At 41.9% G+C, this 16213-nt stretch overlaps 1 protein-coding gene across 1 annotated transcript in view; it reads left to right on the forward strand.

Annotated features, from left to right (window-relative positions):
* The window catches only part of cacnb3b (calcium channel, voltage-dependent, beta 3b), a 32569-nt gene that overhangs the window by 9218 nt on the left and 7138 nt on the right, over positions 1–16213 (forward strand). Inside the window, exons 5-8 of the mRNA XM_060936685.1 lie at positions 2746–2867; positions 3981–4036; positions 4194–4213; positions 12554–12634. Coding sequence (XP_060792668.1) covers positions 2746–2867; positions 3981–4036; positions 4194–4213; positions 12554–12634 — 279 coding nt within the window. The remainder of the gene's footprint in view (positions 1–2745; positions 2868–3980; positions 4037–4193; positions 4214–12553; positions 12635–16213) is intronic.

Below are 16213 nucleotides of genomic sequence, written 5' to 3' on the forward strand. Positions count from 1 at the left end.
CCCTAGTGTGCCATACCCAGCCCTGACACATCTCCTCGCCAATGTCATCACAGGCTAGTTCCATGGCCTCAAGAAGATTAATCCTGGTGTAGGGCTGTCGCTCGTACACCTTCCATCTCCAAGTGGAGAAAAACTCCTCTATTGCATTGAGGAAGGGAGAGTACGGTGGCAAGTATAGGTTAAAGAAATTCTGATTCATATTGAACCATTCGGGCGGCACGGTGGTGTAGTGGTTAGCGCTGTCGCCTCACAGCAAGAAGGTCCGGGTTCGAGCCCCGTGGCCGGCGAGGGCCTTTCTGTGTGGAGTTTGCATGTTCTCCCCGTGTCCGCGCGGGTTTCCTCCGGGTGCTCCGGTTTCCCCCACAGTCCAAAGACATGCAGGTTAGGTTAACTGGTGACTCTAAATTGACCGTAGGTGTGAATGTGAGTGTGAATGGTTGTCTGTGTCTATGTGTCAGCCCTGTGATGACCTGGCGACTTGTCCAGGGTGTACCCCGCCTTTCGCCCGTAGTCAGCTGGGATAGGCTCCAGCTTGCCTGCAATCCTGTAGAACAGGATAAAGCGGCTAGAGATAATGAGATGAGATGAGATTGAACCATTCTCTGACTTGGACAGCGCGGTGAAAACTAACATTGTCCCAAATTATAACATAAATAGGCCACTCGATCATTTCATGTTCCTGCTGTTCATTTGCAGACAACACATCTCTAAGACCACCAAGACAGGTGAGAAGGTGCTGGGTGTTATATGGCCCCAGTGGCATGATGGTGAAGAACACCCCGGTTGCTTATAGCAGCACACAGTGTTATATTACCACCACGCTGGCCAGGGACTTCAACAATGGCTCGTTGGCCAATTATGTTCCTGCCTTTCCTTCTTCTCTTGGTGAGGTTGAAGTCAGCTTCATCAACAAAAATGAATTCATGGGGTCTCTCTGCAATTAGACGGATATAGTTTTGTAAGTGCTTCAAAGAGACAGGCCATTGCTGTGGAGTAGAATGTATGCATTCTTCACTAACATACATTGTATATATAATGTGATGCTATTGAACTTGACAACAATATGTATATAGTACAGTACACACTGAAATCGCAGCTCCTTCACCCTTTCAGAGTTCCGTTCAAAGGGCACTCTGTACACTTGTTTCATTCGTATCCTGTTGCGATGGAGGATACGGTCTATGGTGGAAAGGCTCACACTATTGATTCCCTCGAAGTCTGTGTGGTTTTCAATAATTTGTTGCTGTATTTCCCGTAGTGTAATGGCATTGTTTTGACCGACAATGTCGACTACAATGGCCTCCTGCTGGGGTGTGAACATGGGTGTCCTCCCACCCCCGTATGGCAGTCTTGCAATTCTGCAAAAAGAGAATGTGCAAAATATATGTAATGTAATGTTCTGAAATATATATATACAGTAGTACTGCAAACTTTCAATGATAAAACAGTACAGTAAAGTAGACTGTACCTGTCCTCATGTCTGAATCTCCGGATTATGGTGGACACAGAGAATCGACTGATGTTTGGCTGGACTCTTTGGCCTGACTCCCTCATGGTCATGCCATGCACCAGTACAGAATTTCATCAGAAATTGCCACTTTTTGTCTTCCTCTCCCTCCTCTTCCTCTGCCTCCTTCTTGTCCTCTGCCTCTACCTCCTCTTACACACGTTCGTCCTCTGTGTCTCTGATCCATTGTTGTCATGAGCTTGCAGGACCAACCTGCTTGCACTCTGAACTGGCTTATATTGGTTGTCATGTTGTCATGACATGATGAGAAACAAGCGTGATCAATTTTGAATCGTTGTGTTCAATGGATGACACATGTTTCATTTGTGTTCATATTTTGCCACTTGTTGTTACCATTCTGCATCACAAGTGCATCACAGTGACAACTGTGCTTTATTGCATGAGAATGTGTTTCGAGTTTTGCAAAAGGAAGGACTGAGATCTGCAAATCGTGTTTTACTAGGTGAAGATAGTTTATGGTTTTGTCAAAATGATGCTCAATTCAGTGAATGAGTTTAGACAAGGGTGGCACGGTGGTGTAGTGGTTAGCGCTGTCGCCTCACAGCAAGAAGGTCCAGGTTCGAGCCCCGTAGCCGGCGAGGGCCTTTCTGTGCGGAGTTTGCATGTTCTCCCCGTGTCCGCGTGGGTTTCCTCCGGGTGCTCCGGTTTCCCCCACAGTCCAAAGACATGCAGGTTAGGTTAACTGGTGACTCTAAATTGACTGTAGGTGTGAATGTGAGTGTGAATGGTTGTCTGTGTCTATGTGTCAGCCCTGTGATGACCTGGCGACTTGTCCAGGGTGTACCCCACCTTTCGCCCGTAGTCAGCTGGGATAGGCTCCAGCTTGCCTGCGACCCTGTAGAAGGATAAAGCGGCTAGAGATAATGAGATGAGATGAGTTTAGACAACTGAGCAATTGATTCACACAACAGGAATTAGTGTTTTAGCAATTCAGAAAAACTGTATTAGTTGGTTAATTAATGTTAACCTTTTTAAATTAGACTTTTATTTTTACACTGACTTACACTATCTCATTCACTTTTCTTTCACCAGACTGTTTTATTTCCTGCAAAATTCCTATTTTTGGGATGCAGACAAACACCTCACTGCCAGCTTGTTTATGCCTGTACATAAAAAAGTCATAAAGACTGGAGTTTTTCCTTTATGTGAACCTTTAACTTATGTGATTTTTGGTTGATCGATTGGTGATTTGACTGCAGTGTTTTCACTCCATGCAGAAGTACAATAATGACTGGTGGATCGGACGACTGGTAAAGGAGGGGGCTGATATCAGCTTCATCCCGAGTCCAGCCAAACTGGAGGCCATGCGTCTCAAGCAGGAGCTGAAAGCTGCACAGAGGTCTGGATGAACATTTTGCACATCAGCACCCCAAAGCAGCGTGCAGTCCTGAACAGAGAATAATACACCACAGCTTTCCTCTTGATGTACTAGGGACAAATTTTTACATTTTTAGTAGAACTGTTTTTCGATACAGTATAACGATCTAATCATGGGCAGTGTTTTTGTCCCCCGCTGGCTGAAAGGCCGAAGGGGGATTATGTCTTGGCGATTTCCATCCGTCCGTCCTGGGAAGGGTGCACACCTTCTGAAATCAACTCCTCTTACAATTTTTGGACGAATTTCATGAAACTTGGCAGGATTCTTTATTATATGTCGGTAATACACATATTGCAATTTTGTTCAATTCAGTCGCATTTCACTAGTGTTACAGCCCTTGATTAACAAAATTATACTTTGACAATTTCATGAGAGTGTATTTTCCTTCTGAAATCGACTCCTCTCACAACTTTTGGAGGAATTTCACCAAACTTGGCAAAAGGTATTGTTATATGTTGGTAGTATGCATATTCTTATTTTATTCAATTCAGTCGCATTTTACCAGAATTACAGCCCTTGATTAACAACCTTGTGCTTTCACAATTTCATGAAGGTGTGGTTGCCTTCTGACATCAACTCCTCTCGCAATTTGTGGAGGAATTTCACCAAACTTGGCAAACAGTTATATGACAGTTATACGCATATTGAAATTTCATTTAATTTGGGCAAATTTTACCAGAGTTATGCCCTTGATTATTAACAAACTTGTACTTTGGTAATTTCATCAAGGTGTGCTTGCTTTCTGAAATTAACTTCCCTCACCATTTCTGGAGGAATTTCATGTAATTTGGCAAAAAGTTTTTATCCCCCGCTGGCCGAAAGGCCCGAAGGGGGATTATGTCGTGGCAGTGTCCGTCTCGGGAAGAGTACTCACCTTCTGAAATCAACTCCTCTCACAATTTTTGGAGGAATTTCACAAAACGTGGCAGGATTCTTTGTTATACGTTGGTAATACGCATATTCCAATTTCGTTCATTTCAGTCACATTTTACCAGAGTTATGACATAGTTGCCAGCGGGGGATATTGTGCTCTCAGAGCACTCTTGTGTATCCTTGTTCTTGTTCTCTCTGCAGGAAAGCAGGAGGGAATGCACAGTCAGGAGGCTGGAGGTCCACTCCTCCTTCATCTGGTAAGAAGGTTTAATTTACTCTCTAATTATCCCCGGTAGCCTATCTGTCTCATAATCACACTGTGGTGCCTTGATTCATATCAACATCCTAATAGAGGAACAGCCTAACTTTGACCATGTGTATGTTCTTAAATCTTCTTTTCTCGCCTTCCAAAAGCCAAACAGAAGCAAAAGCAGGTAAGTTGCTCATGCTGCTCTCACTTGGTGAAAATGTGAATTTAATTGCGTTTAATCTAAATCTTAAAGGAACCTTAAATTTAGTAGTGTATTTAAGTTGCCTTTTAAACCAGCCCTTAACTTTAATAGTTATTTTAAGTACCTTTACTGAACTTTTTAAATTTATTAAATATACTAGTCACTTTAAGGCCCTTCATTGGTATTCTTAAAAGAAGTAGTGACTAAGTACATTTAACTGTTAAATTTAATAACTTTAAGTGACAAACATTCTTTTTAACAGCATTTCATTATCTTTAAGAAGTTATGGAAAGTCACTATAAGAATTCTTAAAGTATATAAGTAATTATTATTTCCATATTCACTGGATATGAGCAATCGCACGCTCTGATTGGCTACTCTACTACTAGGATATCAGCTCATATACCGTGAGTAGAGAAAAACAATAATGGCAGAGCGTGTTGCTGAACCAACCGAGGACGAAATAAAAACTCTACTCAAAAACAAAACTGCAAAAAATAATTTTAAAAAAGCAACAAAATATGGAATAAAAGTGTTTCATGGTAAGAACGTATCTTTTGGTATTTTTCAAGAATTATTATTATCATTGCATTTTTCACAAATTGTTCCTGTCATTTCGCTGGTTTGTTTACATTCTTCATCTTTAAGCATTAAAATGTGTTGAATTTTTTTAGACTGGTTCAAAAGCTCAAAGAAGTTTGAAAATTACAGAACTGAAATGTCCAAGGAAGAATTAAATAAATCTCTAAAGCTATTCTATACCTCAGCACGACAACAAGACGGCAATTTGTACAAAAACACCCCCCAAGACTAAAGTCAATTCGTGCAGCCATCGATAGGTTTTTAAGAAATCCGCCTAAGCAGAAATAATTTTGTTGGACGTTTTGTATAAAGTTTTTATTTATCGAATTTGCAAAACATAAAAATAAAAATGCTCTGTTTCTCAAAATCCAGTGAATGTAAATAGAATAAAACAGTTATTCCACTCAGTCTCATCGTACATGGATTATTGTCAGCTATCAGCTCATGTAGGACTCGATTTCGTGGAATAATTGTTCAATATACTGAAATTTAGCATTTCGTAAACTTTCAGGATACTTTAAGAATATCTTAAAGCTGTTAATTCGTCTACTGTCTACTGCACCTTCACATTTCCTTCCTCTACAGTACATTAATCCAGTTGGGCATGTTGGCTTCCCTTTCTGCGTATCAGTTCTACCAGTGATTCCCAAACTGAGATTATTCCACTCCTGCAATGCACACTGTAGTGTTTTCCCTGCACTAACACACACACACACACACATCATTATCATCTTTGGAACAGTCTATTAATTAGCTAATTAGCTGGATGAGTACTAATAAGCACACTTGATTGACACCTCTTTGTCAGAGACTCCCTGTTCGGCCACTCAAGCAGAACTAAATACATCTTAATTGTTCACAAACAAATAGTTTCTTTTTTTTTCATTTTGAAAATTCAACTCCATTTTATTTACATAGCTTTTTTTAAACAATACCAGTTTTCTTCAGAAAACTGGGAATGTCAATCCATAATGATCCAGTCAGAAGCAGCAGTGGCAGAGGAAAACTGATGATATGACATGAAAACTTTGAGAGGAACCAGACTCAAAAGGGAACCCATCCTCCTCTGGGTGACACCAAATATAAATCATTATAGTATACAGGTGTAGGACAGTCAAATCAAATAATAAATATAGTACTGAACGTGTTGAAAGGATGTTCAGTGTACGAAGGTACTTCAAAGGTTCTTGGCCTCACCCAGAAAAGGTCACAGGAGAAAGATTGTCCCTGCACTATTTTTCAACATAGTCTCCTTTAACTTCAATGCACTTGGTCCACCGATGTTCAAGCTTCACTATCCATTCGTGGAAGAAGGTCACATCTTGAGCCTCCAGATCCTCCTCAACAGCATGGATGACTTCATCAGTCTGAAAATGGAGACCACACAAGTGGGATTTCAGTTTGGGAAACAGATAGAAGCCAGATGGTGCCAGGTCAGGTGAGTCGTCGGCTGTCCATCGCTAGCGATGATGATGACTGCTTCATTAAGATGTGCAGAAACGCCCTCAGTGGCAGCATGAATGGCCTGGCCGAGCCACCACGGACTGTCTGGACTTGCAAGCTCTCGCATACTATTCCCCTCTCCTAATGAAGCGCCTTGCACAGTCAGGTAAGACAAACGATGTTGTGCCCCCATCTTGTTGTCTCTCTGGACCTCCAGACCTGATGCCAAGTGGTGCACAAAAGTGCCACAGACCTGACGGGTATGGAAGTTGCCCTGTAGTGACAACTGACTTGCAGAGTGATACCATCCATTGGCCATTTGAGTGGCTCTTACACATGCCATCAGGTGGTGTGCCATTGACCCTGTTGGATTCATCTGCCATATTGCACCGAAAAGCACCTTGCTGCTACTGTCTTATTGCTGATGTACTATTTAATCCATAGCTGGAACCCAGGCAGGTGCTACCACTCTGGGTCAGAGAGGACCTGGGAGCAATGGTGATTAAGGGGTAACTCCACTTTCCCCAATACTCAAGTCCTCCTGGACCTGAGACTCACCACCAGTTGCAGTTTAAAGTCATACCCAGGACTAGGTTGGGTATGATGGGTATGGTCGAGTGAGTAAGGTGCACAGGGCAACAGTTCAGAGCCACATTTGGCTGCTTCTGCCCCTGCCACCTGTGCTGTGTGGACAGGCGCATTGTCCTGGAGCAACAGCACATCACCTCAAAGCTTTCTTTCCTCTCCTTTTTTCTTTGATGGCTTCCTTCATTTGAGTTTTTGTAGACAGTGATATAAGGCTTTATAGTATACAGTTATGCCCCAAAATGGAAGTTACGTCCCTCGTTTCCAGGTGAGGCCGAGAACTTTTTGAAGTACCCTCGTAAGTATAGCATTGTTAATAAGCCCCCTGGGATGAGCACAGGACAGTCTTTATGATTACAGCAGCAGTTTCTCGATACACGTCTACACTATTTCGCTGAGATTAGCCATGAAGCAAGACTGAGACTTTGGCACAAATTGTTTTTGGATGCGCAAATACTTAGGCTGCTCTTGTGAGACTATCCACAACAGAGGGTGACTCACAAGTGCAGAAATCTTCAAGCAGAAGAAGTATCAGGATGAATCAGGCAGGTTCAGGTGGTGAGAGGAGCAGCAGTGTAGAAGCCTGACAGAGAGAGAGAGAGAGAGAGAGAGAGGGAAAACCCAAATGATCAGGTATGAGCTTATTCTACAGTATTTTAAAAGCTTTTACACTGTGATCAGAATGCAAGCAGAGATTTAGCTTTACTAAAAGTTAGCATAACTAAAAGCTACAGCCGGAAGGTAACACAGGATTCAGTAATTAATACAAGAATGTTTGATACCAAAACAATATTATAGTTATAGTTGTATACAATTATAGTTATAATGTTATACTATATTATAGCAATAATATAGTTTTATTAAATAAAATGCATTCATCTCTGAAGTTTAAAAATAGATATACCATGCTGTATGCTTGATTTTTATATACCATATGTTGATTGTTTCTAGGAGCATCAGCTTAGCTGTTAATGTACAAAGCGCATCTCCTATGTGTTTTGGACTCTCTAAGAGCCCTGAAAAAGTTGTCGGCAGTTAAAATATTCCTACTTGGTTTTGTGATGACCCTTGCCGTTTAAGGAACACCTTATGTGGTCCGTCCCATCTAAATTAAACTAGCATTAGTCATGCAGTTTAGTTTTACTTGTGTATTTCTTGTACAATGTCATGTCAACAAAATGCTAGCTTGTGTAAATAAAGACTTTAAAGGTGACATATTATACCCCTTTTTCACAAGTTGACACAGCTCCTTGAGGGTTTTATGAAATGTCCATGACATGCTTTGGTCAAAATACTACAAGGATAAAGCACCACAGCTCAGAGCATTTTTTAAGGATTTTCCACTAGGAGTCCAACTGGTCTGAGCAATGCAATCACAGGCCCCAGAGTCCATGCGGCTGCACCGCTGCGGCATATTCTGTGATACAAATTGCCGCATTACGAATCCTCGTTTCAGCCAGCATAATATCAGCATACAGTGGTGCTTGAAAGTTTGTGAGCCCTTTAGAATTTTCTATATTTCTGCATAAATATGACCTAAAACGTCATCAGATTTTCACACAAGTCTTAAAAGTAGATAAAGAGAACCCGGTTAAACAAATGAGACAAAAATATTATACTTGGCAATTTATTTATTGAGGAAAATGATCCAATATTACATATTTGTGAGGGGCAAAAGTATGTGAACCTTTGCTTTCAGTATCTGGTGTGACCCCCTTGTGCAGCAATAACTACAATTAAACATTTGCAGTAACTGTTGATCAGTCCTGCACACCGGCTTGGAGGAATTTTAGCCCATTCCTCCGTACAGAACAGCTTCAACTCTGGGATGTTGGTGGGTTTCCTCACATGAACTGCTCGCTTCAGGTCCTTCCACAACATTTCGATCGGATTAAGGTCAGAACTTTAATTTGGCCATTCCAAAACATTAACTTTATTCTTCTTTAACCATTCTTTGGTAGAACGACTTGTGTGCTTAGGGTCGTTGTCTTGCTGCATGACCCACCTTCTCTTGAGATTCAGTTCATGGATAGATGTCCTGACATTTTCCTTTAGAATTCGCTGGTATAATTCAGAATTCATTGTTCCATCAATGATGGCAAGCCGTCCTGGCCCAGATGCAGCAAAACAGGCCCAAACCATGATACTACCACCACCATGTTTCACAGATGGGATAAGGTTCTTATGCTGGAATGCAGTGTTTTCCTTTCTCCAAACATAACGCTTCTCATTTAAACAGAAAAGTTCTATTTTGGTCTCATCCATCCACAAAACATTTTTCCAATAGCCTTTTGTCTTGTCCACATGATCTTTAGCAAACTGCAGACGAGCAGCAATGTTCTTTTTGGAGAGCAGTGGCTTTCTCCTTGCAACCCTGCCATGCACACCATTGTTGTTCAGTGTTCTGCTGATGGTGGACTCATGAACATTAACATTAGCCAATGTGAGAGAGGCCTTCAGTTGCTTAGAAGTTACCCTGGGGACCTTTGTGACCTCGCTGACTATTACATGCCTTGTGCTTGGAGTGATCTTTGTTGGTAGACCACTCCTGAGGAGGGTAACAATGGTTTTGAATTTCCTCCATTTGTACACAATCTGTCTGACTGTGGATTGGTGGAGTCCAAACTCTTTAGAGATGGTTTTGTAACCTTTTCCAGCCTGATGAGCGTCAACAACGCTTTTTCTGAGGTCCTCAGAAATCTCCTTTGTTCGTGCCATGATACACTTCCACAAACATGTGTTGTGAAGATCAGAATTTGATAGATCCCTGTTCTTTAAATAAAACCGGGTGCCTACTCACCCCTGATCGTCATCCCGTTGATTTGAAAACACCTGACTCTAATTTCACCTTCAAATTAACTGCTAATCCTAGAGGTTCACATACTTTTGCCACTCACAGGTATGTAATATTGGATCATTTTCCTCAATAAATAAATGGCCAAGTATAATATTTTTGTCTCATTTGTTTAACTGGGTTCTCTTTATCTACTTTTAAGACTTGTGTGAAAATCTGATGATGTTTTAGGTCATATTTATGCAGAAATATAGAAAATTCTAAAGGGTTCACAAACTTTCAAGCACCACTGTAGTTAATGCAGTGCCAAGTTTTCCTTGTTAAATGTATACTTACATGGTACTTGGTTAATTAATTGCAACTGATTGAACCAAATGATAAGACATAACTTGGTTTAAAATTTGGTCTCCCAGTGAAGCTGGTTTGGCATTGACTAGGAGACCAAATCTGGCCACTGGGAGACCATCTGGTCTCCCAGTAACTATGTTAAAAAATGCTCTGCCGGGGGCGTTGTGGCTCAGGTGGATAAGGCGCCATACCATAAATCCGGGCGACCCGGGTTCGATTCCAGCCCGATGTCATTTCCTGATCCCTCCCCGTCTCTCCCGCTCATTTCCTGTCTCTACACTGTCCTATCCAATAATAAAGGTGGAAAAAAGCCCCCAAAAAAATCTTTAAAAAAAAAAATGCTCTGCCACAGCTCCCTTCTCACCCTACCTAAACAGCCCTGTTCAAAACGGCTGATTTGAAAAACGGCCTGTTCCTTTAAATGATAATGAGGCACTGCTCACCCTACTCTCCTCTATGGCTGGCCAATCTGGTAGCACTTTCCTCATGAATTTTCATTCACAAAGGTAGTTCTGAAGTGATGAGTGGAGATACTCAGATGAGGGGGAGGGATCATTCTAATGAGCTCCACTTGTGACATAGAAAGAGGAGCCAAATCTGAACGACTTGTTGAAGTCCATGCTTTCTTTATTGAGCTTCGCCTTAACATAATTGAAAATAGCATGTGCAAGAAAACAAAATAATAAGTATGATTACACATAGGCAGGGTCACCACAATAGTTTACACCAATTACTGTGGGCCCAGTTAATAAAAACAAAAGAAGATGGATAGATACGCTAATACATTAAAATGCAATGCAATAATAGAAAAAATCTGAACATTAATCTAAAAACAACAGGTCATGGGGCTGGTAAGGATGCGTGACTTGTTACATTTCACACAGACGTGTTTTCCATGAACGCGGGTTTTCTACGTTACACATAAAGATACGTGCATCACCATAGTAAGCTTGTAACAAGAATTTAAACTGTATGAGAGAAACCTGGGTTAGCCTAAAACGTTCAGGAAGAGAGTTCGAAATTCTAGTGGTTCTCACGAAAAATGAGTATTGGTGCGTCACAGTTCTACACTTACGAGGACGGAAAGAAATTAGATTAGGATTTGCAGTAGATCTAGTTAATTTAGTTGGTATCAAACGACTGGGTAAAACATCAGACGAGATTGTTACAATGCCATTTATGCCCTTAAAAAAGAGTACCATATCCAAAAAAAACATGCCAATAGCAAATTGGCAAAAGTTTAATACCAACAAGTCCGTCCGTATAGCCCTCCGAGCAAAGAAAGGGGAGGTCTTAAATAAACTTGGACGCCTGATGCTGAATGCGCTCAACACGTTTGATAAGCTCAACTGACTGCGGACACCAGACTTGAGTAGTGTATCCTAAGACTGGGCGAACAAACGCTAGGTACAACGTGCGGCGCATTCTTTGATTGCTAATCTCTGTAGCACATCTGCGCAGAAAACCGCACGTTGTTAGCTTGTTAGCCTTTGCGCACTTTTCCATTACATGTTTCGACCACGTCAGGTTACTTGACACCCAGACACCGAGATCTTGCTCCACAGAGGTGATTGTCAGGGTCATTCTGTTGATCTTGTAAGGGTATTGAACAGGCATGACTTTCCTTGTAATCTGCTGACATTTGCACTTTTCTTGGTTGAACATTAAACCAGACGAAGGAGACCAATTCTCCAAGTTAGTAAGGTCGGTCTGTAGTAAGGTGCTTTCAGAGATGGAATCAACACACCTAAACAATTTTGTATCATCTGCAAAACAGGCAACCTTAGAGTGTTCCACGACATCCGGCAAATCGTTAACATACAGCAGGAACAGTACCAGGCCAAGTATAGACCCCTGTGGGATGCCTGATGTCACAGGCTTTTCAGGGGAAGTGGCCCCAAGAATGGTGACACGTTGTCTTCGATCTTGCAAATATGAGCAAAACCATGAAAGCAAAGTTTCTGAAACAGGCAACAAAGAAACTGACTGGATGTCTTATTTCAGAGTATGTGGGTTGGTAGGTACTCCAGATGTCCAAATGTATTTGCACAAGCACTGAAAAAGTGCTTCATATTATGTCCCCTTTAAAGTTTAGGATGTTAGTGTACCGAATCTTTTGCACATTTGTAGCATTGAAGAAGTACTGAACAACTTTTTATACATTGTGCAACAAATCTACTGAAACCTAACTAGGTTACGTTTCAATCAGTAATTTGATCTGACTCAAAGAAACCACTGAAGTGGAACCACATAATTTTGGAAGTAATGCTTTAATAATCTAATCTAATATAAGCTTTACCAAGGATTAGGACCACCCAGTTTCTAGGAAAAGGTTAATTCTGGCAAAGTACAACTAGGTGGTGGATAGTTGCCAGCTATTCATACTTTGTACAGGTATACTGAGTGCTAACATTTACCTAATTAAAAACAGTCATGGATTCAGACTCCCTGTGGCTTTAATGGCAAGTGGAAGTCAGCAAGGGGAATGGAACACAGCCAGTCACTACTCTATAAGGCATCAAACAGACTTTTCATGGGTGTGTGTGTATGTGTGTGTTTGACTGTTTCAGACAGAGCATGTTCCACCATATGATGTCGTACCCTCCATGAGGCCGGTTGTGCTGGTTGGACCTTCACTGAAAGGCTATGAGGTACAGGACATGCAATTACCGTAAATAAGAAGTAAAAAATTACTCAGCCATGTGGTATTTCAGCGCTGATGCCATCTGCATATGAAAAAGTCACTGTTTTGAGATATTAGGCTACGTTCACACTGCAGGCTGAAGTGACTCAAATCCGATCTTTTCGCCCATATGTGACCTGTATCCGATCTTTTATTGACAATATGAACGACACAGATCCGATTTTTTCAAATCCGACCCAGGCCGTTTGGATATGTGGTCCTAATTCCGATTCCTATCCGCTCTTTTCATATGCGACTTCAGTCTGAACCGCCAGGTCGCATTCATCCGACTTACACGTCATCAACAAGCCACAAACGTCACTATTCTGCGCTGAAGTAGGCGGCGGGTCTCTCAAAAAAGTTACAACAACATGGCGCATAATCACGGGCGCAGACAGAGGGTGGGAGTCGTCCCACCCAGATTTAAATTCACCTCGCTCGGTCCCCCCCACTTATAGGGAGGAAAAAACGTCTATGCTGTCTTTCTTTGCATAAGGCAAACCTCACGGAAAAATCAAAAGACTAATTACCATTCGGTTTATTGAGGTGCACGGCAGTGTATACATAGTTGCAACAATTCACATAAAACAAAACAAAGACTGATATTCGGTTGGTTGAGCTGCGCAGACTGCACAGGTTGTGAGCTCGAGCTTGGTTGCTATGGTTACTAACAACAAGTTTGACAGGCATATCGGGGTTGGGGTTGGTTTGCTGGCAGCTTTGTCCCCCCCAGTTTTTTGTCCCCCCCAGTTCAAAAAACGTATCTGCGCCCCTGCGCATGACATCAATGCGAGGGACGCTTCGGGCTGTGAACGTTCTGAATCTTCTCAATGGAAGGACGCAGAGGTTAGGGAGCTGATTTCCATTTGGGGGGATACAGCTATTCAAGCTAGATTGGATGGGTCATACCGCAACCGGGCAATTTTACTTCCGTAAACACTGGCCATGCTCACTGCGTGTGACGTCGTCGTATCCTGCAATGCGCATGCGGAACACTTTTAGGTCGCTTTTCGTTCATACTGAGGATCACATACAAGTCGCATATATTTGTTAATGTGAACGACCTCACAAAAAAATCGGATTTCACAAAAAAATCGGAATTGAGCATTAAGCCTTGCAGTGTGAACGTAGCGTTAGTCTCACTGGGCACTGGAACTTTCTCAGTTACTCATCACAAGACGTGGATATGTTAAAGCTAGACGGCCTTTCAATTTCATAAAATCGGTGAAACTTAGTTCCCTCTGAAATTTGGTCAGTGTGATATATGTTTATTTCTGTAATATCTTAAAAAAAGCAGGCCATTCTGTGGCTGGGAAGTTATTTAATTTGAAAGGATTCCCGAGCAAATAATGTGCATGAAATCGCTCGCTTCGCACAGTCAAGCAGACAGAGGAAGTCCGTGTGCGCACACACAAGTTTACCTTCTTCTTCTTCTTCTTTTGGGTTTTACGGCAGCTAGCATCCACAGTGTTGCCTTACTCCCATCTACAGGTTTACCTTTGACCATGCACTGACAGTTACATCATTCTGTCGCTAAACGAACAGCTGATCACACCGAGGTGCTCGCTGACCGCCGATATTTATTAGTTTGGTCCTGCGTTTCCTTTCCTTCGTATATAACATAACGTCTTTTCTTCTCGCTTTCTTTCCGTTACTGTAGTCGGTCTTTCACATTTCATTCGCACACTCACGTCCTCCATTTTTCTCTCCGGTTTCAAATTTGTATCCCACAATGCCTTGTGCGAACAGGGAAAGCCCACCAAGTGATGCATGATGTAGTATCTTGAATTGGGTCATGGTGAAGCAGGAAAAAATAGCGGAGAATTTCAGGCCACATGGCTCTAAATTCATTAAGGCTACGTTCACACTGCAGGCTGAAGTGACTCAAATCCGATCTTTTCGCCCATATGTGACCTGTATCCGATCTTTTATTGACAATATGAACGACACAGATCCGATTTTTTCAAATCCGACCCAGGCCGTTTGGATATGTGGTCCTAATTCCGATTCCTATCCGCTCTTTTCATATGCGACTTCAGTCTGAACCGCCAGGTCGCATTCATCCGACTTACACGTCATCAACAAGCCACAAACGTCACTATTCTGCGCTGAAGTAGGCGGCGGGTCTCTCAAAAAAGTTACAACAACATGGCGCATAATCACGGGCGCAGATAGAGGGTGGGACTCGTCATATTTAAATTCACCTCGTTCGGTCCCCCCTACTTATAGGGAGGAAAAAACGTCTATGCTGTCTTTCTTTGCATAAGGCAAACCTCACGGAAAAATCAAAAGACTAATTACCATTCGGTTTATTGAGGTGCACAGCAGTGTATACATATAGTTGCAACAACTCACATAAAACAAAACAAAGACTGATATTCGGTTGGTTGAGCTGCGCAGACTGCACAGGTTGCGAGCTCGAGCTTGGTTGCTATGGTTACTAACAACAAGTTTGACAGGCATATCGGGGTTGGGGTTGGTTTGCTGGCAGCTTTGTCCCCCCCCCAGTTTTTTGTCCCCCCCAGTTCAAAAAACGTATCTGTGCCCCTGCGCATGACATCAATGCGAGGGACGCTTCGGGCTGTGAAGGTTCTGAATCTTCTCAATGGAAGGACGCAGAGGTTAGGGAGCTGATTTCCATTTGGGGGGATGCAGCTATTCAAGCTAGATTGGATGGGTCATACCGCAACTGGGCGGTTTTACTTCCGTAAACACTGGCCATGCTCACTGCGTGTGACGTCGTCGTATCCTGCAATGCGCATGCGGAACACTTTTAGGTCGCTTTTCGTTCATACTGAGGATCACATACAAGTCGCATATATTTGTTAATGTGAACGACCTCACAAAAAAATCAGATTTCACAAAAAAATCGGAATTGAGCATTAAGCCTTGCAGTGTGAACGTAGCGTAATTGTTCTATTTAAAAAAACCTAAGAAAATTGGAAGTCTGTGATTCGAATTCAGTAGCTTTCGGTCCACTGAGCAAAAATAATTGGGTGTTGGGGAAAATTCTTTTTATGACCTACACTTGAAAAATCTGAAAGGCAGTCTAGCTTTAATGGACAAAATATAAATCAGTTTCAAGCTGAAGTTAACTCCTGTATTTAAGTTAGAGCTCTCACTGTTTATCGTGATCCTTTCACTGTTCTCTCAACCTGGTAGTAAACTATAGTTTTACAGAGATCAAAAAATAGTAAAGTGCACTCACTGTCTACTTTATTAAGAAGACCTGTACACCTGCACATACATGCCGCTATCTAATCAGCCAACCATGTGGCAATGCAAAAAAAAAAAAAATTAAATCATGCAGGATACAGGAGGTTGTGAGCTTTGGTTAATGTTCACATCAAACATCAGAATGAAGAAAAAGTTTAAAAATAATAATAATAAAAAAATCCCTATGAATTTGATCTCTAGAGTCTGATTAGATAACTACATGAATGTGCACGTGTACAGGTGTTCCTAATAAAGTGAATGGTGAGTGTATATATCATACCCAATCCTTATTCATCCATTTTCTGACCACTGACAATCCATCACAGTGCCA

Source organism: Neoarius graeffei, chromosome 13 (genome assembly GCF_027579695.1).
Source record: "Neoarius graeffei isolate fNeoGra1 chromosome 13, fNeoGra1.pri, whole genome shotgun sequence".
Lineage (NCBI taxonomy): Eukaryota > Metazoa > Chordata > Actinopteri > Siluriformes > Ariidae > Neoarius > Neoarius graeffei.